This window comes from Carassius gibelio, chromosome B6 (genome assembly GCF_023724105.1).
Source record: "Carassius gibelio isolate Cgi1373 ecotype wild population from Czech Republic chromosome B6, carGib1.2-hapl.c, whole genome shotgun sequence".
Taxonomy (NCBI): domain Eukaryota; kingdom Metazoa; phylum Chordata; class Actinopteri; order Cypriniformes; family Cyprinidae; genus Carassius; species Carassius gibelio.
This window is the reverse complement of record NC_068401.1, coordinates 24,971,907-24,995,865: the sequence shown is the minus strand read 5'-3', so window position 1 is coordinate 24,995,865 and position 23,959 is coordinate 24,971,907. Positions and strand designations below refer to the sequence as shown.

The following is a 23,959-nucleotide window of genomic DNA, read 5'->3' as shown; positions in this document are numbered from 1 at the left end:
TTTAGGGTTAATTGCATGTAATTATGCATAATCAATTGTTATTATAATACCAAGAACATGTAACATGAGTAACAAGGACACCTTAAAATAAAATGTTTCTTCGTTGTTAGTTCATGTTAACAAATGGTTCCTTATTGTAAAGTGTTGCCAATAAAAATACAATATAATTTTGATGCAATAACATATTCATTTTTCAGATTTTTTCTGTTAGTTAGTCACAGCCTGATTGGAAACAATTTAATTGGCTTAGTCATTGACATCACTTGCTCCAAAGGTGTGAGCTAGATAACTATAACACAGATGAATCTTCAGAGCACCGTATACAATTTTATAAAACCTGTCAAATTAAGACAATTGTTGTTCCCAAGCCAAAACAATTAAAGTTCATGTTGCCACAAGTATGAAAAGATGTCAACTTTATTTGTTGCTTTGTCCATCTCACAAAAAACATTGACTGACATGGATACATTGTAAATATAGTTTCCCCTTTCTGACAACTACTAATTAAAAAAAAAGATATGATTCTTATAATCAAGTAGATGTTTTAGTGTGGCTGCACTTATTGTAGCTTTATAACAGCATGAGATTGTTTTTCTTTCTAAGATGCATCTTAACTATTGTATTCATCACAAATTTTGTTTACAGACAAACAAGCATAAAGATACCATACAAAAAAAAAAAATATATATATATATATATATATATATATATATATATATATATATATATATATATATATATATATCCAATAATAACTACTACAGTGTGTTAGCACATACGTAAATGCGATCAGAGAGCCACTCTGTTGTCTTTGGCCCATTTCTTCATGATGCGGATGATGTACTCAACTTGTGGGTTGCCAGTGCTCTTCAACATCGGCAAAACCTCCTTCAGTGTCTCTCTGAAAAGAAAGGAAAGAAAATGAATCTATATAATATACTTGGGTGAGCTATGGCTGTCTATTATAACCCTATAAAGTCTACTGTATCATATTTGATACATACATTTCTAAGGCCCCTAAATTATCAATATGATCAAAACTGTTGTACACAGTTAACTAAACTCCTCTGTTTATACTCTTTTAGTGAGTAAAAATGGACCTAAAATGGTCCATCTTCAGGTTGTGGTAGCTGTGACTTGTGACTGATTTTTATATAGCAATCATAAATATTTATATATTATTAGTGATATCTTAAGATGAACACTTAATAGATGGAAACAACTAACTGTTAATTGATTACGCACCAATCTTTTTTCTTTTTTTTTTTAGATATGAGTACAAATATGATACATCAGACTTTTAAGGAATGTTTATTTGTACATCTCTCGGACATCATAGTAGTGAATTGTATTGTATGTTTTGCCCCGAAATGAAAAGACACCAGAATGTCATCTTTTTTCGACCATATAAATACCAGCAACTGCACCACAATGCTCATTTTTGCCTGGCTCGGGCCTGAATAAAACAGCTGTTTTTTTCCTCCTCTAATGTGACTTCTTTATTTTTCACTTTATCATACTAAATGAGCCATAAAAGCCTGGTGTATCAATTATGATTTCTCCAAAAAAAAAAAAAAAGCAGATATGGAAATGTCATAATATTTTGCATAAAGGTGTAATAAACGATTCAATTCAATTAAAAAAAAACAAAAAACTTTATGACTATTATTTCATATGTCAGGCATTATTGGATTAAATGTAGAACAAATAACTCTAATTTTATGAATTTAGTTTCATTACCTTAACCAAATAATAAAAGCCGTTAAATTGCATTTAACACCTCATTCCTCAGGCTTTGGTTCATACCTGGACTCTCGGCCTGCCACGATGAGCTGGAAGATCCCGACACAAGCTCCACGCTTCCCCTCCCAGTACTCAGGGTTTTGATCCAGTCTCTCCAGAGCATCAAATGCTTTAGCTGCATAATAGAACTGCCCCATCTGAAAAGAGCTCACAGAATAAATAGAAATAATCGAATGAAACCTTCAGAAGAAAAAAACACAACAAGCAGAATCAGGGCTGTAGAAACTTATGTGGGCTGAACAAATATCAACAGTAAATGGTTATTTCACTATGGCTAGCACTCTACGGTTTTTAATACACTGCCTTTATTAAGAAACAATTAGTACCCAGCTGATATATGAATGAAAATGTGTTCAGAATCTGCACCTTGTAGCAGTCGTTTGCGATGAGCTGCAGGAGGCTGAAAGGGTCAGATGAGGTTTCCAGTCTGAGATAGAGCTCCCAGGCCTGTCGAGCCTTCTGATTCATAATGTCTAGAACACAGGAGGGAGGATGACATCAGACAGAGAGGTCTCATGCGTCTACAGAAATGAATTATCAAAAAGAGTTGATGTGTACAAGACGCTTCCAAAGACCATTACAGTCATTCATCTTCACTGAGGTCAAAACCGAATTGTACTAGCCCAGAACATGAGATCTGTCGGATATTGTTCAAAACGTTCAAAGACATATAGGAAAACTTACAGCAGCGCGCCAACCAGCTCAGGTAAACATAATCATTCTTGATCTTCTCATTCTGGATGAGCAGGAACACCTGTTCACATTCAATTCAGGTTTAGTCGCACTACTTGCAGAAGGTTCCTTAATCTTAACTACTGAACCACGGTTGTTGTGTACCTCTTCAGCCTCCCTGTAGTTTCCCAGGGCAGCCTTGGCCTGAGCGTAGTTAAAGTTGAATGCGTCGTCATTGTAGAAGTAACTCTGCAGGGAAGCAAGAGGGATATTAATAAACTGATGTCTTTAATGCTTCTGCTTCCAGTCCAAACACTCTGATGTGTGTAATACCTTGACTGAGTTGAGATATATAAGCACATCCTCAAACTGTTTCAGCAGGAAGAAGCAAGAGGCCATACACTGCCTGCCGGGTATCGTGTCTAATAGGAAGAAAATAGATCATTATGTTAATAGATCATAAAAATCATTTATGTGCTATGTAGCTAAATTAATAAATAAGTAGATAGATAAGTAAATTCATAAATCCAAGAGGTACAAAATGAACACTTAACAAGTGCCTCATTTAACAAAGCTATTTTATCAGAGATTACATATTTATTTATTTTCTTTACAGAACTTCCTGTTACACTTATATTAAATATACCTTTTTTATTTTATTTTTCAGAACAACAGTAAAATTGCAATACTAATATTCATTATTTCTCTCTTGTCAAGCGTTAAACCGCAGAGCTTTTATTTTTGCAAAAAAGAAATAAATAAATTAAATTAAATAAATTAAATATATGCATTTAGCAGACGCTTTTATCCAAAGCGACTTACGGTGCATTCAGGGTATCAATTTTTACCTATCATGTGTTCTCGGGGAATCAAACCCCCAACCTTGCGCTTGATAGCGCAACGTGCGACCAATTGAGCTACAGGAACACTAAATAAAAAAATAGACCTCAAAGCTTCTATTTTGTTGACAACAGATTCTCATAACAAATTTAGGGATATGATATTTGTCACTGAAAACATCAGCTGCTCGCGTGTAAATGAACACAGTGCTGCGCTTCCAGCAATCATCGGTTTAACATGAATCACACAAATGGATAATTATGGCTTCAAAATAACCGTTTTTGCAGTCGTACATTAGGGAAAACACCATTTTAATAAAAAATATTTATAAAATAATATTGGATTTTCACCATGTCAGGTGCAAATTACATTTTGTAGTAAAACAGAAAGGATATATAAATGAGAGCCACTTTCAGTCTAGGATGAGACAGTTTGTGCCAAGAAAACAAACTCTGTCACTGGCTCCATTCAATACAACACAGGGGCCCAGCTGCTGAACCAGCGCTAATATCGTTATTGTTAGCCTAAACAATGATGTTACCGCATTCACTGGCAGAGCCTCCAACCAACTGGAAAAACTGCTGGGCGATTTTTAAATGGTCCCTCTGTGAAAATACACAAACATAGTTTAGGGAATTTTGGGGGGAAAACGTGTGCAAAGGCTTTGAGAGGAAATACTGTTATCTGATATGAATGAACCTCACGAACCGATCCGATATCTTGTCCCAAAGCAGCATTCACCACCCCCTTCAGAATATATTCCTGTGAACGACACCAGAGGATAAAATGTTATTATCACTGGATCCAAATTACAATGGATTTTAGACATCAATTTTCATGTGAGATGGAAAATGGTTAAATATGGTGGAAAATATGATTTGATGAGGTTATAATTATCAGTCCATTCATGCTCGTACTACAAAGACAATCACATCCCATTCCAGCAGATAAAACCCATTATAATCACTTATAAACTCTAATCCACTCACTGTCAGTCAGAAGGGGTGGACTAAATACCTGGGGTGTGGTGGGCTCAAGGTCTTTGATGAGTTTGTATGCCTCCTGAATGTCATCTAATGAGAGATGGTGAGGTGAATAACAAACCTGATAAGCCAGTCTCACTGTATCTGCTAAAGACAAGAGGCTACGCCTGATGGACATACCTTGTCTGAAATAGTAGATGACCAGGTTGAGTCTGGCCTCTGATATGACGTCAATCAGAGGAGGTAAAACCTGCAAGGCCCCCTCACCCCCACGAAACACAACCAGATTGTGCTGGATGAGCTCTTTAGCATACTGAAACGAGCTGGAAGAGATATCCATCAGGTTCTTCAACTCCGTCTGAAGAGTCAAGAAGGAGAAAAAAAGGTTCATTAAAGAACTTAAAACCACCTTTCATTGTCCACACACATGCATTTTATTTATTCCTTTATTATTTTTGACAACACGTTATAATTAATTAATATTTGAATGTTTTCATTTAGCAGGGACCCATTCAATTGATCAAATGTGACAGTAAAGACTTTTGCATTGTTACACAAAATTACTTCATAGTAGTGTAACTGACCTCAGCCGCTTTGCCATTGTAGAGTCTGAAGTGGTTGCAGGCTTTGAGGTTGAGAGCGATAGTAGAGTCGGGAATACTCTGCAGATACACGGCCAACACCTCCTGAGACACGTCATAGTAATCCAGCTTGTAGTAACACAGAGCCACATACACATTCAGGGCCAGAAATTCTCTGCAGGATTGGAGAGAGACAGATCATTTGTAAATACTGATGCTTTGCTGTACAAAGAAAGACAGTGTTGACATTTCATTGTATTGTACAAATGCATTGTATTCTCAAAGGTTCTGGTTCATATGTTGATGCGATCATGATGTAGTTCTGAAGCACCTGTTCTGTAGTAAGATGCGTTTGTAGATATCAATGGCCTCTTGGTAATGAGAGCGCATATAATGAATGGAAGCCAAGCTCAGCTGATCCTCGGTCACGTCCTCCAGGTTCTGATGGAAACCCATCAGCTTCTTTTCATCGCTGAACTTCACAGAGAAGAACAAAGCAGATCGTATCATCATCATTAGATGCACTACTGTAATAATGTCAACTAGGGAATTACATTTTATGAATAACTGACCTTATGAGCTAAATGAAAGAGCAGGCGATTCTGAAGTTGAGATTTTGACCCTGCGAAACAGGGAATTTTATCATTTTTGATTATGTGCTACAAAAAAAAAGTATGCATTTCTAAAAAATAAAATACAAATTCTGTTCTTTTTATAAACGGGCTGACAAAATCTATTACTGTTTCCATCAAAATATTATGTAGCACTGTTTTCAACATTGATAATGTTACTGAAACACTGAAATCAGCATATTAGAATTTACTGTACTTGAAAACACAGACTTGGTGAGCAAAAACACCTTACAGACCCCAAACTTTAGTTTACAGTATGTGAAGACAAACCTTTTAATGCCGCCTCCTCGGCCTCTTTATAAAGCCCCAGGAAAAAGAGCGAACAGCCCAGATACACCCAAACATCCACCGGACACTCCGGCCGCAAAGTGAGGGCTTTGTACTCCTGAGTTCATGTAACAAATAAGAATATGTAATGTTACAAACAACTCATTTCAAAAGACAGTCAGCCATAATGTCACACAAGCCTCGCTCTTTAAAGGTGATTCATTCCTTAGTCGAGCATGACTGACTGCATCCATCATCCTGGTGTGTCTGCACAATCTAACCTCCATTGCTCTCTTGTGGTCTCCCAAATGAAAGGCACAGAAGCCAATCCAAAGGTCTGCGTGCTCCACTGAAACGCCGCTGTTACGCTGAAACTGGGATTACAGAGTTCATGTAAATATCATAAGAGTTGTAATCTGAGATCCAATGTGCTTGTTTTTGTACCTCTAATAGAGTCAGGGCTCCCAAATAGTCTCGTTGGTTTAGATAATCCTCAAGTCTTGGGATCTTCTTGCTTTTATTTTTCCTTTTCTTCTCATTAGAGCTGGTGGAGGCTTCACCACCCACTGCAGGTTTCATCCGAGACAAGAGCTTCAGGACAGAAACAAGATACTGCTATCAGGATGTTCAACAGTTCAGATCAATTCTATTCATTTATTCTAATCATGTGTACACCTAAATATTTATTCCAGTTAGTGATCTCTCATGCATATCGTACATACCTATTTATCCACCCATTCACAGCAACACAGTCTTTAAGATAAATTAAGTTTAGTTGTTATAATAATAATAATAAAACTGTTCGTTTCAAGACATAACTAGTTCAAAAAGTTAAACTAATGACAGCAGAAAACGTAAAAGAAAAAAAGCACATTTTTAAAGTTCTTGAATTTATATATTCAATTATGCCAATAGAATGCCAACATAAAAAAACATTTATGCTTGCTTGCTCAAAACATTTTATTATGTGATTTTAATAATAACTAACGCTATATTATGTTGTTGATACTCACCATGGTGAGGATGCTTTACTGTCCACGAACACACGATCCTGAAACTGGGCTAGATTTAGCCCGCTATTTTACTAGCACACTTATCACCATAAATCATATAAAAGGAAACACTAGATTAACAAAATGCATCGATTTAGATGTAGGAACAGTATTTCTGTAGATAAAGTGAACTAGCCAGATAGCCTACTAGCTAGCATACATGCTAAACGACTATGTTTAGGTGTCCGTACAAGATATTTAAAAAAACTACGTTTGCTTTTGAACAAACACAAACGATACTACCTCCTGAATTAAATCAAATTATATATAAATGTGCTCGTCGTGTTGTGTTTAATGTTCTCTAGCTAATCTCGACTGCCATGTTTGGCGGCGCGGCATCTCGATGTTGCTAAGCAACCCATTCTTCAACAGATCAATGACAGAAGACCGCCATGTGATGGGATTCATGCGCATCTCTCTGACTTGAGTTTTTAATCAAAACGTGGTTAAAATATAACATATGGAAGGAAATATCTAAGATTGTCTAGCGGAAATACACGTATATGTGTTTATTTATTATATATAAAAAGGTTATATCTTTCATTGGACCCCACAGAAGCCCCAGTGGCCTAATGGATAAGGCACTGGCCTCCTAAGCCAGGGATTGTGGGTTCGAGTCCCATCTGGGGTGGAATGTTTTCGTTACCTTAAATACTGAAAAACGAAAATTATTTGAATCATACATATACCAGTAACAATATCCACGCAAAAGTGCTGATGTCAAATCCGGATCCAAAATACACTTTACGTTCTTAAACTAGGGTTTCTGCAGGTTTGGTACAGGTAAATGTAAAACCAAGCAACTCAAGTTTAACAAAAAAACGAGATAATATCCTGTAAATGTAATTATCTAGGAAGCAAGGTTAGTAACACTTCAGTTTGAAAATACAACTTCCAACCAACATACCTCTGTTCCCAACCACTAGAATATGAAAATAACTTTTACTTCATCTTCTGATCACACTAAAAATAGTGATCCTTGTCTTCTGTATTTTTGACGTTTTCCAGTGCAAATGTCATTAAAACGATAGGCTCAAGAAAAAAAAAATCAACTTTTATAGTTTATATTTGTAATAATGTATTTTATTAAGGTTTAGATGTTCAGATATTTGAATTGTAAAGCAAAAATACTGAGGTAGACATTTATATATATATATATATATATATATATATATGAATGCAACATTTGCCACACCATGACTTTGGATTTAACTTTTAAGGCCTTAGTTTGCAAAAGGTTGAATGAAGACTTTAATATCTGCAGAAAAACTGCAAATTCAGTTTTGATTTCATTGGTCAAACACCGAATCAAACATTCACTGAAGCTGCTACCTAATGCAATCGGTCAATCAAATGCCTACAAAACAAGCTTAATACGCAATACCCAGTTAGGGTTTATTGAACACTGTTCAGCGGACTATCCCTTCTTTAAGCCATTTCACATAAGACTTGCCCATCTGCATTTTTTTGGTGTCATTGCACACACTACATAAACTAGGCACTGTAATCAGAAAATAAGGCAAAAAAGAAACCATATCAGAAACGAGGTTTTAACCAACCAAATTTATTGATTTCACAAGCATGGTTAAGGCTTCTCTTAAGACCAGTCTGCAGTGCCACCGCCCCACTCTCCGGCCTGAGCCGTGGGAGCAGCAGACCAGTCCTCAGTCGCAGGCTGAGCACTCCAGTCCTCTGTTGACGAGACAAATTCTAGGTTACAACAATGTTACACACATTTTGTATCGTGAATTTCATGCTACTAAACAGCAAAACATTACCTGCAAACACCTCAGCTGGTGCAGCTTTGGCAGGAGCTAAGGTTCAGAAGAGTCGATTAGTTCACAATTTTCACGTTCAGTTGAAATAATTAAATTTAATTTCCAAAGTAGTTTGTATTTTGCATTTACCAACTCAAACAAGTCTGCTAGAAGCAGCTTACCCTCAATGCTAGCTGGGAACTGCTGGATGGGCACAGATGGAACCTGAACACCTTCAGACCAGTCAGCAACCTCAGGCTGGTTGAAGTCGGGCACAGGAGCGGTCCATTCTCCCTGGAACTCCTCCTTACCAACAGCCTTCTCAGCAAGGGCCTGCTCTTCCTTCTCAATCTAGGGGTAAAGCAGAGAAAGTGACAATTAGCACACTTTTAACAGTAAACATAGCAACACTATCAAGCTACACAAAGTGATTCTGAATATTGGTTTGTTGTTTTTAAATTAGACATCAGCTTTACAGCAGATACATTTTAAAAACACATACATACATATATATATATACATATATAAAAATTTAAAGTTGGGGGAAATTTATATCCAACTAAGAGTTTCTGGGTCCATATTACAAGTCCTTCAAATTTCAAAATTTGTAAGTACTAAAAGAGTCAGTCTAATATGACCGCTCAATCTTGTCTGGATGTAAACTGGTAGATGCATATATTTACCATGACAGGAATTATGAATGTGTGATTATTAGACTGATTCTGAATACGTGGATGAGAAAAACAAGCCGTATAAGAATATTTTGCATCATACCTCCTCAGGATCTCTGTAAAAGTACAGATCGGGCATGACCTCCCATGGGTGCTCCCTGGAGATGGTGCCCCTCATCCTCAGCACTTCTCTGGCCAACATCCACCACATCAAACCCACAGAGTGGGGACCCTAAAACAAAACATATAAAAGCTTATAACCAGACAGAACAAACACCACCTGCATGAAGAGTTTAGTTTCTGGTTAGTACCTTGTTGTTGCATGGAATGGCAATGTCGACGTATCTCAGAGGGGAGTCGGTGTTGCAGAGGGCAATGGTTGGGATGTTGACGTAAGAGGCTTCAGTCAGTGGCTGATGGTCAGCGCGAGGATCTGTCACGATCAGGAGGCGGGGCTCCCTGAAAGCAGCCTGAATCTGATTGGTGAAGGTTCCAGGAGTGAAGCGACCAGCAAACGTGGTCGAGCCAGTGGCAGAGGCGAATTTGAGCACAGCTCTCTGACAGGAGAAAACAGTCATGTTTAATATCAGTAAAATCAACAATCAAGTTCACAAAGAACGTATCCGGTATAAGTGAAAGAATAAAAGCATTGTGGCTCAGGTTACTATCAAACCCCAGTCATGGGGCAAAACCCTCATGGTGTTAGCGAAATCCCGGCCAAGTCACTCTAGCACACTTCCGACACCCAAACACCGACAGCAGTGCCAGGTTTTAATAGTGTGCCTGGTTAAACACCTCTTTGGATTTGTAATTTTGAGAATTTCAGAAAAATGCTGCTGGCAGTGAGTAGACATGGAGTGAGTGAATTACCTGGCCAGTGTTTCTGGAGGAGATAACGCAAACATCAGCTGGATTCTCGATGGCAACAATGGCACGAGCAGCCAACAGCAGTTTCTCCCAAGTCTTCTTTAGATTGATGATGTACACGCCTGCAGAAGTGCAAGAGTCAGCAGTTACAGAGGGGTCAGATCTTAAACCGTCTCCCAAACCCCCTTATGACAAAATATTTCTTAAAGCACCCCTGAGATTTTAAAGGGAAAGTTCACCCAAAAATTATTTATCACTCACCCTTACGTCATTCCAAACCCGACCCGTAAGAAATTAATTCATCTTAATTCTGACAGCTTTCTGACCCTGAATTCATCTTTGTACTATGCATCATGGGACTCTCACAAAAGCAAGAAAAGCTTTCCTTGTTGCACAAAGTTTTCTTGTAGTAAAAGGTCTTACGGGATTGAAACGTAATGTTGGGGGGTGGTTAATGACATTTTTGGGTGAACTATCCCTTTAAGTAAATATTCCCATAAATTAACAGGCTTTATTAGATCTGATATATAACACCAAGTCACATCGTTTTTTTAGTTTTCTTTGAACTACAACCCTGTTTTACACTTTTATATTAACTTTAATAGGATTTTAATAGTCAAACCACCTGCAGTTCCCTTACAAACCCTGTAAGTTACAGTAACTGACCAAGATTGATAAAGCCCCAGAAACGCACGTCGCAGCCATATCATCCTAATCTGCACTTCTTACCGTCACTCTTTCTCTTGTAGACGTACTGCTCCATCTGGAAGTCCAGGTTGGTTCCTCCCAGGTGGGTTCCTGCTGCCAGGAACTTCAGCACATCCTCCTCCTTCATCTGAAGGACATCCAGACCTCCGGACATCGTGACCACTTTCCCTGCGTAACGAGTTTAGTGGGACAGCTGGAAAGAAACAAAAGCGTAGAGAGATGGCTTAACGTGAGACTAGGAAATGACAAGGGGAATATGTAAGTTGGATGAATGTAACTCAGGTCGCTATCAAACCCCAGTCATGGGGCGCATCAGCCCTACTGGTGTTAGCGAAAACCCAGCTGTATCACTTTAGCACACTTCCGACACCCAAACACCAACAGTAGTGCGAGGCTTTAACGGTGTGCGTGATCCTCACAGAACGAAGCGCCATCTCGCACCATTATTAGCAAGTCAGACGCTACACTTTACCGCGCTAACTCACTGAGGAAACGTCAAAATGATTTCAACCATCAACTAAAAGAGACATTAAATGTATGTAGACTTTTGAAGCCAAACTACTCAAGTGGTAATTATTCTTACGATCGTCCATCAAGCGTGCTACACTGACTGCAGACGTACATGCGCTTCCTCGCGTGAGACTACACGTTGCGATTCGGGCCTTCGTATTTTTTTTTTTTGTTAAGTCTGACGCAAACTTCAACTTTAACATTATATTTGGTTAACATTGGTAATTATGGCCTTTACTGAAGTAGTTCGAATCAAATAGACGTTTAAAACTCGACAAAATTATAGAATTTATGCTCACCACGAGACAACGCCGTATGGAGTTCTGCGCTTCACGGCAAAAAGAGGGCGGGATGAGGAAATGACGTACATTATATACCCGAGTGTCCACCAATCAGACTGGAGGATTTCTTGAGTTTCGCTTTCCTTCCGTACCAACGTTACCCCTAGCGGCCGTGGAGGATTTCACATGCGTGACTTTTTTGGTGAAATGAAGTCGGGTATTCAAAACGTTGAAATTACTTGCTAATACAAGGAATGTATCACACACGCACACACACACACACACACACACACACACACACTCCATCAACAATATAGTGAATACAAATCATGGTCAATATAGTTAAGTAAAACTAAAACCATAATTTTGTAACTTGAAATTAAATAAACATAACCTGAAATATAATGAAAATACGTTATTTATATATTTTATTTGCAAACAAAATTCTTAATTTTCATTTAGTTTGGCTTGATTTGATATACTAAAACTAACCCCAAAAATTATTTAAACTTCATATATATATTTAATAATAATAAAAACAAATGACAAAAAAACAACAGAATTACTAAAACTTATACTAAAATTAAAATTGAAGATAAAAAATAATTCAAAATATTAATAACAAAATATAAAATAGTATCTAAATTGAACTAAAATAGAACTGTACCAGTAGGCAATGTTAAAAAAATACACATACATAAATTAAAAAAATAATCAGTACAATTGTAAATATTACATTTTAAATGAATTGTCTTATTTATTGCTCATTTTGACCATGTAAAATCCATCTAACAGCAGTACTAATGTCTAAAATCTGCATTCTGGTTTATGTTGGCTATTTGTTTTATATCATTATTATTTCCTTGGGGAGCTGGTTTCTGATAAACTGTATGCTTGAGTCATTTTGCAGCTGGGTAAATAAAATCAGACAGAAGTGAGGTCTGGTGTCTGTGTTATAATTACTGCTCTCTGTTTGACGCGTGTCACTGCAGTGCTTCAGTCCCTCTAGTGTCCTCATACCTGACCCATTTACACTGTCTGGCTGCATGTCTGGAGACTCTGAGCTGTCCGGCTGTCAGGGTTTATATCATCACCAGCACCCAGCAGAAAACAGAGAAGCAAGACCATTTTGTGCCGTGTTAACAGTTTGACATTATTTTCATGATTTTCACTTCACTAGTGTGATCAATCTCAATGACAAATGCTAAAAATGTAGTGTAGGTTACAAAACCACCTGAACAAAACAACCCTTCACAACCATTTATAAAACAGGGCAGATTTATTCACCTATTAACACAGGCATGACATTTGCAAATTCACATATTCTCACATTCAGACAAAATATCAACAATAATAGCCATAAGAAATGCTGAAGAGACGATACTGATTGTGTGATGGCAAAAGAGTATCTCCACAGAACAGCACAAAGCACAATGGCTTACAAAGCAACATGTGACCAACACACACACACCACTCAGATTCAGTTTGAATGCAGTCAACTTCACTGAATTTAAAGTGCTTTCACAAACTATATGCATTTAGCGTTCAGTTATAAACACTCTTAACTGATATAAAACTAGTGTATCACTTGGCTCTGCATGTTTTCCCAACTTCATACTATGGGCATCAGCTGCATTCTGAAGCAGATAATCTTGCGAATCTAATTCATTTTAATCAATGCAATTTAAAACAAATTGTTAACTGAATTGAATTTAGCAAACTAAATTAAGTTATAATTACTTGCGCAAATCAAATTGAAAAGACGTACATGGTAATAATGATTCTTGTAGTACAAGTCCTATGGGTTCGACACTGACCAGTGCACATACAGTACGAACCCTCAAAGACAACGGAGAGAACAAGAAACCCAAAGGCTTATGGGGTGAATTTCATGAAAACATGTTTACATGATATTAACCCCCAAAATTTAAAGAGGGAAAAATAAACAAAAAACAAACAAATTATATTGGCTTAAATCTAAATCCATTTCAGACTCATTTAGATTTTTGCACGATGACATTATTTACAAGACAATTAAGCATATTTCCCCTAAAATCACATTATTGTAATGCATCCCTGAAATTTATTTGAATTTTTTCTCCCTTTATTAAAGGTTTTATACTACAAATTATTGTAATCAGCCGATTAAAAAAACATTAAAGTCAGTACGACAAAGACTACCATGGTGGAATGAACTGACTACCCAACTAGAATGAAAATAATGTCACAATGCCAAAAATCCTAATAGTTCTATCTACGAATTTTAAGGGAGAACAACTAACCGGACATGTTTCTGGCAGACTTCCTAAAATTCACTACACCACACCATTGTGTCTTACAGTGGTTTTACACACGTCAACAAGACAAAATGTCAGTCAAAATGTCCAACAGCACATGAAGTATTGTAAATTCTCACTGATACGTTCCACTTCAAATATTGTTTTCTCAGGAACTGTAACGCTTGTTTCTTCAATAAATATTAAATGTTTCTCCAGGTCTTAGAAAGTCCCATTCAATCCAAATCCTAGCTTTGTCTGTCCCCAGGAGTGAGTATTCAAGAAAATAAAAACCCAGTGTACTGGAATGAACTGATAAAGCCATCCAGTCACACAGCACAGGAAATCACTAGAACAGCATAAATCATCGCATAGAGACGCGCAATTATAGTCGGAACGGAGTATGTTGGCGAGACAGTCATGTGTTGTCAGTTCAGTTTCTCAGCCCTGGAGTAACTATCGGAGCACTGGAGTATTATGTCAACATGTCTTTGTAAAACTAGTCTTAAACACACACTAAGCCTCATCCTTGACTAAAAATAATTTAACTCAGAGGACCATGCTTAAGAACGCTCTCAGACACTGGAGTCCACGGACTCATGGGTTTCTGAGAACCCTGCAAAGGTGGTCACTTTTAAGTGACACTGAGACATGTGGTATTCTAAGATAGTTGCCAAAAATGGGGATTTGCTTCCTGTGAAAGGAGTGTTTTCTTGTCAGCGGACAGCACATGATTCAGCAGTCTCTCATTGGTATTCTTCAGTGTGGACCCCTGTCTCAATATGCAGGCGTCAACAAGGCAGACAATGTGGCAATTTAGGAATGTCACGGGGGAACATCTCACTGCACCTGAACACACTAACACACAAAGACACACACACACAACCCTACGATTACCGGTACCCAGCCAACACTAGCTGCTTTTGTTTTGATCAAGCCTTCAAGGATAATAGAACGCCATCTTTTCACCATCCTCTGAAAAGTATAGACTCCTGCACTGGACACACACAGAATGAAGTCCACACATAAAGTGCGTCGGGTGTCTTTAAGACTTCAGTCCCATGTGTGCCATCAGCTGCTCGTACACCGTCCAGGCCATGGCTGCCATGAGGGTTCTCCTCAAAGAACGAGGAACCGCTCCTCGAAAGAACCCGCTCAAGCCATGCTTCTAAAATTAGAGAGAGAAAATGAGAATTAAAGTGATGCAACTGACTTTAATCTTATGACAAAACCATGACTAGATAAACTGTCACACAGTATGGAGTCCACACATAAGTGTGCCAGGTGTGTTTAAAAACTGATTTTTAGAAACTACAAAACAACAGTCTAGTTTGAAACAGAAAATTCAGCTGAAAATGATATTGGGTGGGACTTAATTTTATCTGCGAGCACTTGACTAGATAATGACAAGTGGAAACATGAAAGGATGTGATATTATAAGCTCATATTATCTTTCGGGTACATACAAGTCACTGTAGATGTAGAAATATGTATTTTTATTCAAAAAAGCTTATGCCAACAAACATTTTCGTTAGGAATAAAATAAATTTCGCATAAGGCAAGTAACATTTATTAAGAAGGTACATATGATACACTACAGTATGGTAAAATACACCAATTAATAATATTATGAAATATTACAGTCTAAAATAACTATTTTCTGTGTTAATATATTTTCAAATGTAATTGATTCCTGTGGGCAAAGCTGAATTTTCAGCATCATTACTCCAGTCTTCAGGCTCTTACAATCCGTCAATCAATCTATTATGCTTATTTGATGCTTCATTTCTTAAAAACATTTCTTATAATTATCAATATTATTAAAATGGTTTTGTGGAAACTGTGATAATAATTTTTTTTTCTTCAGGATTTTTTTGATGATTAGAAAGTTAAAAGCAGAATTTATCTGAAACAGTTTTTTTTTTTTTTTGTAACAAGGCTTTAGTTACTTTTAATCAAATTTAATGCATCATCCCTGAACAAAAATAAATAAATAAACAATAAACAAAGCAAATTACTGATCCCAAACTGGTATATATATATCATATCTAGTATTATATGTCATACAGTACCCTGGTCCAAAAAACCAGATATACGGGTCAATTTTTTGAAATTGAGATTTATACATCATCTGAAAGCTGAATGAATAATCTTTCCATTGACATACGGTTTGTAATGATAGGACAAAATTTGGCTGGGATATAACTGTTTGAACATCTGGAATCTGACGGTTCAAACTAATTTAAATATTGAAAACATTGCCTTTAAAGTTGTCCAAATTAAATTCTTAATGCATATCACTAATCAAAAATCAAGGAAATTTACAAAATATATTTTACTTAATATCCTAATTTTTTTTTAATCATTTTGACCCATACAATGTATTGTTGACTATTGCTACAAATATACCTGTGCTACTTAGGACGGCTTTAGTGCTCCAGGGTCACATATATGGTCATGTAAATAGTAATGTATTTCAGGAAATTGAGTGAATTTTGTTTCACGCAGTTTAAAATAACATTTTGTATTTAAAAAGACTTCTAAAGGACACTAAAGGTCAAAAGATATGATTTATCCTGTGATGCTTACCGCATAAACGTGCCGTACAGCGTCACTGGTCTTGGGATACAACGCTGGGCTCACTTGCATGTGGGTTTTGATCACGTCTGCTGGCTGAGTGGCAAGAGAGGCCAAAATACCAGCCACCACACCACAGCCAAAATTAACCAGTGGGACAAAGGAGGACGAGCTGATCTCTGAGTGCGTAGGAGAGAGAAGACTTCATTACACAATGCCATATCCTCAGATCACATCACAATCATGACTGATCAGAAGCTCACCCTCTGGCAAAGCCTTTTTGGCCTGGCTGTAAAACATGACATAGATGCCAGAGAATGGGGCGTCTCTGAGCAGAGTCGCTGTGAGCCCGGAGTAAAGAGCCCTGGGACCTTCATTCTGAAACACACTTTTAAGGGCTCCAGCTACGCTTATGTAATTGTACCGCCCGCTCTGAAATAAAACATGCAACAGCGAATAAGCACACAGATACAGCAGAAAACATGCATTTTCAATGTGCATACAGTACAGTGTCAGAGCTCAGTAAAGATTCTTACCTCAAAACGAGTCTTAATGACTGTGATGGGCAGCATGGCCACGCCTGCCACACAACGAGCCCCCGCCCCTAGCAACACCGCCTCCCCAGCACTTGGAGACCTATCCTGGAAGAAGTGCTGCTTCAGCGAGTAAAATGTACTGAAGTAGATCCCCACACCAGGGATACATCGCATGAACGACTGCAGGACAGAAATCGGGACAAGTGAGACAGGTACAACTACAGTATTTGATATACAAAGATAAAAAAATAAATAGTGGCAAACAATATAGTTGGTTTTGGGCCAAAGTCATTGACCAAAACAGTGACATTTAATAATTTCTCCGATTTTCGACTTCGATTTTAATATTGCATAAAACATTTGCAAACAAGAACAGTTTCCATTCAAAGAGTCAAAGAGAACAAAATTGTCACTTCCTGATAAACTGGCATTAAAGATCACTAAGGTAACTAGGAGACGCTACTGAATGTAATAATTGTCATGTATAATAAATAACTTGCGCCTCAGAGCGAGCAGGCGAAACACAATGAATGCAATCATTTAGGAGGTGGATGATGCTGTTGGGGAACGCAGTCGTGCAAGACAATTATACAGAAATATTTTGGTGACAGACTTTGCTGGGGCATTTCAGAATGACAAAAACAACATTTCAGATGCAGTGGAACGAGATCGGTCCACTGGTTAGTCAGGTTTTGCTGTCCCATAGCGCCCAAGTCACATGACTTTTTTTGATTAGCTTTGAGGAATTTATTTGCAAAATGGATTTCTCCCATTAATCTCCCATTATCTCCCAACAGGTAAACGTATCAGCTGTATGACTGAATGCTAGAGCTGGACTAACAATATTGATTTTTAAAAAAAAAGTTTAGTTAACTTTTAGTCTTTTCTGTTGACGCGTGAACTTTCCAAAACATTATTTGTAGGGCACCTACCAGCCAATAATCTTTGTGCTTTATTACTTTTAAAATAAATCACTCTCAGCTTTCAAATTCGGTTAATTTTATCATATAATGCAAACAATGCATGTGGTTTTAAGGCTCTTTAATGTGGTGTAACCGATCACTGTTGCACCTGTGGCATAATAATCTCTTACACCAGTGGACCTTAACCTTTTTTTACACCGGGCAGCACTATGGTCCAAGTTACATATTACGTCATCAATACAAACCAACCAGATTTATAATATTATATTTATCCTAAATATTATGATATCGAAACGATTACATTTATTGAAATAAATTCTACTCAACATTAATAAAACACTCGATGCTGTCAGGAAGAAAAAAAAATGTGCGTTCACAAATGTAGCCAATGTTGATCCAAATATGGAAAGCATTTTCGAATTTAATAAATCGAAGGTTCTCTCTAGAGATGTTTTGCCACATTTCTGTAATTAAGGATGACTGCTGTATAGTATGGGCGTTTCTTTTTGCCTGAACATCTTCAATTGAGTGGCGGGGCAAACCGAAAGTCCAGCACTCTCCTACCTTCAATGCTAAATTTGCGACTTTTCTTGTTTGTATGAGTTCCTTTGCTGGCATTTTCCACTTTTTGTTTTCTGCCCTTAACAAATTTGTCCATTCTGATGCTCAATTTTACCAGACTAATGGCTACTGATGACTATTTGAATTGAATTCTGCCAAAGTGCACAAATGTTAAGTGTTTGTTAAATGCGTAACATTAATTGCGTGATTACATAGGTCTGCTCATGTCTGAAAGTAATATGAAAAATATTATAGACTACTTGTTTAGTACATTTTTTAATGTAATAACTAAAATGAACTGTAAACTGAAATTATTTTTTAGTTGTGTTCAGCATGGTGGGTCGCATGTGGATTCGTAATGGGCTGCAGGTTGAGAACCACTGTTTTACACTTTACTACTAGTTACAGCACAAAATAAATATGAAGGAACATCAGAAGATATTTTGAAACAAACAACCTACTGAAATGTATCATGTCTCATTTACGGTAATCATTTAGTCAGTGTTTCAGCTGCAGAAAGACGTCAATAAAACAGCTTGTAAACAATGTCAAGTAAAGCTTCATTTTCTTCAGGAATGCCATTCAATGTCCATAAACTTGATCAAAAATCATTTTAGATAGGAGCATTTTGCTAAATATATTCACTGTATAACATATTTATTATAGTTTTACTTAACCTGTTGTCTTTATTATTTAATGTATGTTTGAATTAATCTGCCATGAATGTTTTTTTTTCCATTAATATATTTTATTTTATTTTCATTTAAAATTTTATATTTCAACAGTGGATACATTATTTTTTTGTGAAATAAGGTGATATAAAAATGGCCTCGTGTGCAATTTACACATTTGCAAAACTCTGTTTTTATTTTTGTAATTTTTATTTTTTATCTAAATAACAAAATATTCCTCACAGGACAACAGGAGTTTTGTTCGTGCCACATTAAAAACATCTACAGTTGAAATTCAATGAAGAATTGGACATATGTCTGAGATAAGGGAGTACCAATGACTCACCGGTGAAACCCCCTTCCACAGGCCAAGCAGCTTCTCTGTGCGGATCACGTTGAAAAAGACTGTAATCATCCCCACTTTAGGAGCACTGAGAAGCAAAGACAAGAATAGAAATGGTCATGATGGACACAGACAGAGAGACAAAGAAGGGCAAAATTAGACAGAACGAGCCAAACATCTTTGCATTTAGATGGCGTGCTGAGCTTATGAGGACACATCATATGACATGGCAACATGTTATCCTCTGAAAAGCTGAGAGGAGCAGACGGTTTAATAACAGAGAACTCCCACACAGTATACAGACAGGACGTGGTTATATAAACACGGTTATCGTATCTCACCAAAAAAAAACCATACAGGCTAAAACCGCACAATTGTCACAACAACCAAAAACACTGAACAAACCAAAAGCAAGCAACTGTTGCCAATAAAAGTTGCTATGTGTTAGCTTACTAGCTCAGGTCAAGTTTATTCCAAAATCTCTGTGAAATTTTTGATCTGTAGATATGCCTTGGGTTTCATTTTGAATTAAGTTTACGGAATTGTATCGGTTTTATCATTGACTGACTAAAATCCTAACTACATTTGTTGAAATCACTAACTTTAAGCAGCAGGCTTTAGCAAATACCAAAAACTATTAGTTCTCAGTACTGGGCAAAACTGGGATATAACATGGTTTTCCCTTTAAAGGATTTATGTTCTATGACATGCTATGCTAAATTAGCTCTTAGTCAGAAGGACAACATAAATGATTTTGCATATTAACTATGCAAGACATGTTTATTATCTGTCAATAATACCCTGAACCTAAACCTTGACATCTAATACCAGACAAAGATCATGGCAAGAGGACAGCCGTCTAACTGCAGGCCTGTGTCTAGACATGGTCAGCGAGGGTCACAGCAGGCGTCTCACCCTGGGTGCATGTTGTTGTGCAGGGTCTGCAGTCTGGTCTTCACCAGATCCAACGGCTGGAACAGCAGAGTGGAGCAGGTGCCGCTGAGAGAGCCGCACATGAAGGCCTTCAGGGCAGGATGAGCCTGAGAGAACAAACCCAGAAAGACAGAGTTTGAGAAAACAAGGACTGAAGGAGGAGACAAAGGTTAAAGATAGAAAAGAGTATAAATGGATGGATAGAAAACGCGGAGTGACAGCAGAAGAGAAGTCAAATGGTTTTGAGATGAACAGAAAGATTAGGTGATGAAACTACAGTTTAACAGAATACAATTCAGGCAGCACTTTAAAGGGGCCATATTCAACACTGTTCTACCCTTTTGCTCCTCCTTTAAGTCCACTTTACATGTTAGTTCAACAAAAACAGTCATAGTAAACTATCTTAGATCACAGCTTAGACCATCTTTCAACCCCGCTCTGACCTTTCAAATTAGATAAGCTGAGGCTTTCTGTAATGGCGTTGAATCTCTTTTTCCATGTTTATGTTGGGAGTACAATTCCTAAAGGTATATTTTGGCATATACATACACTCAAATCTCCAGATGATAAATGTGACATTTGTATGTTTTTTAGGTCTGTTATTTACTGTTACACCTTACTAACCTGTCCTCGTGAATATTATATTTTTGTCTTATTTTCTACTCACAGATGGTTGTATGTCTACATCTATAAAAATAAAAAAATATTTTTCTACAAAATAAAATTTAAGTTTGGTTTAACTTGAATTTATGACCAAAAATGTAATAAAAGTTAAATTTTTACATTTTTTATTTTATTATTCAATTGATTAGACATGCTTTTTGATTATTAAATTGTAATTAATCCATGTAGCAAAATCGGGGGGAAAAATTATTTTGGAAAATACAAATTAAATATAAATATAAAACAGAATAAAAAAAAATTAAGATATTATTAAGAGGGCTGAGCTATATAAACATGGGCGGTCACATGCTAATATGTTCATGACTGTGATGTCATAATCATGATGATTCCTGATGATGAAAAACATTTTTGCCGCTTGGTTTTCATTACTGTTCTGGGTGGGCTAGGAAGGGAGCTATGCACTGTAAAAAAATAAAAAATAAAAAATATATATATTTCATTTAAAAAAAGCAGAATAACAATGTTTTCCAAGTTATGCCCCCTTTAACAGGCTTGGGTACAAATATTTTACTACATTGATTTTCTCAACATAACAGTCACCATTTACTGCAAGAGCACTAAAAACACCACAGTGACCAACACTGACATCCCAGATAAAAGGATATTCTCACGCACTGAATATCCATTCTACATTTGGTGCCTGCATGGACCCCAAATCTTCAAATACACGGTGTCATTTGCATGTACATTTATGCAAATGAAAGAAAAAATAGGTTGTGTAAGTGTGCATGACCACACATACACATGAACACACTTTAAAATTGACCATGATAGAGAACCACACCGAACACAGATGCACAACCACACACTGACACCGTCAGCATCATCACATACACACTGAAATGCACATCAAGACTTGAGCGTTGCCGACAGACTCCTCGGAGCGCTGAGGTTCATTTAGAAGCATGTAAACAGCAAGACACAAGTGATAGACACACACACACAAATGCGCAGAATCACACACTAGAGAAACATACAGTGAGCCACTGACTAATCTGCCCTACCTTTCCCAGGCTGCTGGCAGATTTGGGCTGAGGGTCCTTTTTCTCTTGCATCTCTCGCTCTCTTTCTCACTCTTTCTGCTGCCGCTAACAGCACATGACAGAGTAAGCCCCCATCTCTCTCCTCTCAAACACAATGCCCACAAATCTCTCCTTAACCCCCTCCCACCCAACAGCAAGAGATTCAATGGCTTAATCCACAAGCTTCCATGCTTGCAGATCTCAGCGCTGGTTTTCCACACTCCTTATCACACATCCGTGGTTTCAGTCCCTGGCTTTCGTTTGTGTTCCAGATCAAGTGCTTTCAGCACAGCGCGAGTCATGCAGTTGCCAAAGGCATATGTGCGTGAGCGTGTGCTTGCGTGGATGTGACACAGAAAATGTGGGTCATACATTGGATGCATATATCCTATTATTCCAACATAGGTTCAGTCGGGTTGCACAACAAAGAAAAACTATGACTTTTGGATCTTCTTATGCCTTTTACACATAAAAATTACTTTGTGCTGGGCAAAACAGTGCAGTCAAAACATATTCACACTATTACAAATATGACATGAAAACAATATGATTGCTTTTCTCTGCTAACGATAGCAGCCCAATATTAGAATAGCATGACATTGAACTGCTTGCCCTCACTGACCTGTTGAATCAACTTTAAGGTTATTTAAATAGGCTTTTAATAGAAGAGCAGGTTAAGTGGTTTAATGTCAGTCTATTCTATTATATTCATCTTTTGGTTAGAGCATTTCACATTAAACTTCAGTAGAATAGCTCTACATTAAAGCACACAGCCTTAGCACCAACTCACCAGGGCAATCTCCATTCCAGACGGAGAGGATGATGAGGTTTGTGCAGAGGAAGAGCTCAACTCCCTCCTTTTTACCTCTTCTATGGCCGTTGTGATGTTAGACGTCAAAGTTTGATTCCAGACTGCATGAGGGAGAAATTAATTTAAAACCCAACCCACCATCACACACAACCAGGCACACAATCAAGAAAAAAATAGCAGAGAGTGTCTCAGACAGATTTAAAGTTAACGTACATTTTATTTTTAACGTTACCTGTCTGTTAAGGACCGAAGAAGAAGAGTGAATGAGGACTGATCTTCATCATGATTCTCGCTCTTTCAGTCACTTTACACACAGCTGTCAACTGTACCTACATACAGCGCCGACAAATTTAGATACAGAAACCACCATTTAAATAATAAAATATGACATAAGCATATAGAAATGTGTAGAAAATTACAGAACAGCTAATGCTAATTTCAATAGCCCAGCATACTAACGTTACGTTTCAAATATCCTGCAACGGCTAACTCAACTTACCAACTGCTCCTATGCAGTTTTCTCCGTAAAATAAGCTGGCAATACACACACTGGAAAATATTTGGAAAAAAAGGTGGCGCAACACACGTCAGCTGATTTCTGTCAGTTAGCCGGTAAAGCTAGCAGTCACCTCCTCAATCCGTCATAAAGCCATAAACTTTACCTTACGCACAGTTGTACCTTTTTCCAGTATCTCTAAAAGATTGCGTATCTTCTTTTCAAGCAATCAATGTTTATCGAAGTAGAGGTGAAACAGCAGGTTACACAACAGCTTTCAAGAACACCTTCCTGCGGTGAGACCGTGAGGACAGCCCATAGTTCGGAGATACGCTTGCGTGAGAAAGTTGTAAGTTGTTTGCGTAACTAATGCGTACTCTTTGCACAGTTTGCGGAACAACGGGAAAGAACCGGTTTTAGCTCGATTATTCCAGCGGTGCTGGTTACACGTGCTCCGGGGAGAGACGCGTGATGCCCCCCACTGGAACACCGAGGTATATCG

The 23,959-nt window shown here is 37.5% G+C and overlaps 3 protein-coding genes and 2 non-coding genes across 10 annotated transcripts; 1 reads left to right on the top strand and 4 right to left on the bottom strand.

Annotated features, from left to right (window-relative positions):
* Window positions 1–729: 729 nt before the first annotated feature.
* LOC127960236 (intraflagellar transport protein 56) lies at window positions 730–7,280 on the bottom strand. Its single transcript, XM_052559858.1, has 17 exons — window positions 6,792–7,280; window positions 6,223–6,369; window positions 6,060–6,152; window positions 5,782–5,896; window positions 5,452–5,501; window positions 5,211–5,356; window positions 4,883–5,054; window positions 4,479–4,656; window positions 4,333–4,388; window positions 4,024–4,077; window positions 3,857–3,920; window positions 2,809–2,897; window positions 2,641–2,724; window positions 2,488–2,557; window positions 2,170–2,276; window positions 1,807–1,940; window positions 730–901 (listed from the first exon to the last, which is right to left on the bottom strand). The coding sequence occupies exons 1-17, from the start codon at window positions 6,792–6,794 to the stop codon at window positions 790–792; spliced, it is 1,674 nt and encodes a 557-aa protein (XP_052415818.1). The 5' UTR covers window positions 6,795–7,280; the 3' UTR covers window positions 730–789.
* Window positions 7,281–7,388: 108 nt separating this feature from the next.
* trnar-ccu (transfer RNA arginine (anticodon CCU)) lies at window positions 7,389–7,461 on the top strand. Its single transcript has one exon. It is a non-coding gene; the product is annotated as a tRNA-Arg (tRNA).
* Window positions 7,462–8,374: 913 nt separating this feature from the next.
* On the bottom strand, window positions 8,375–11,749 carry LOC127959863 (40S ribosomal protein SA). Its single transcript, XM_052559265.1, has 8 exons — window positions 11,643–11,749; window positions 10,855–11,026; window positions 10,129–10,247; window positions 9,570–9,815; window positions 9,362–9,490; window positions 8,770–8,938; window positions 8,609–8,644; window positions 8,375–8,522 (listed from the first exon to the last, which is right to left on the bottom strand). The coding sequence occupies exons 2-8, from the start codon at window positions 10,985–10,987 to the stop codon at window positions 8,428–8,430; spliced, it is 927 nt and encodes a 308-aa protein (XP_052415225.1). The 5' UTR covers window positions 10,988–11,026; window positions 11,643–11,749; the 3' UTR covers window positions 8,375–8,427.
* LOC127960294 (small nucleolar RNA SNORA62/SNORA6 family) lies at window positions 9,906–10,044 on the bottom strand. Its single transcript, XR_008154364.1, has one exon. It is a non-coding gene; the product is annotated as a small nucleolar RNA SNORA62/SNORA6 family (small nucleolar RNA).
* A 1,135-nt stretch (window positions 11,750–12,884) lies between the features above and the next one.
* Window positions 12,885–23,828, bottom strand: LOC127959869 (mitochondrial glycine transporter B). 6 transcript variants are annotated; one of them, XM_052559270.1, is made up of 11 exons: window positions 23,624–23,828; window positions 23,461–23,510; window positions 23,194–23,290; window positions 22,941–23,062; window positions 22,133–22,216; window positions 20,427–20,551; window positions 19,515–19,599; window positions 17,014–17,193; window positions 16,741–16,909; window positions 16,490–16,656; window positions 12,885–15,068 (listed from the first exon to the last, which is right to left on the bottom strand). In XM_052559270.1, exons 5-11 carry the CDS (start codon window positions 22,181–22,183, stop codon window positions 14,946–14,948), a joined length of 900 nt encoding a protein of 299 aa, XP_052415230.1. In that variant the 5' UTR covers window positions 22,184–22,216; window positions 22,941–23,062; window positions 23,194–23,290; window positions 23,461–23,510; window positions 23,624–23,828; the 3' UTR covers window positions 12,885–14,945. The 6 variants fall into 6 exon arrangements, with proteins under 6 accessions (XP_052415230.1, XP_052415231.1, XP_052415232.1 ...); XM_052559271.1 differs by having other exon boundaries at window positions 23,461–23,828; XM_052559272.1 differs by lacking the exon at window positions 23,461–23,510.
* Between the last annotated feature and the right edge of the window lie 131 nt (window positions 23,829–23,959).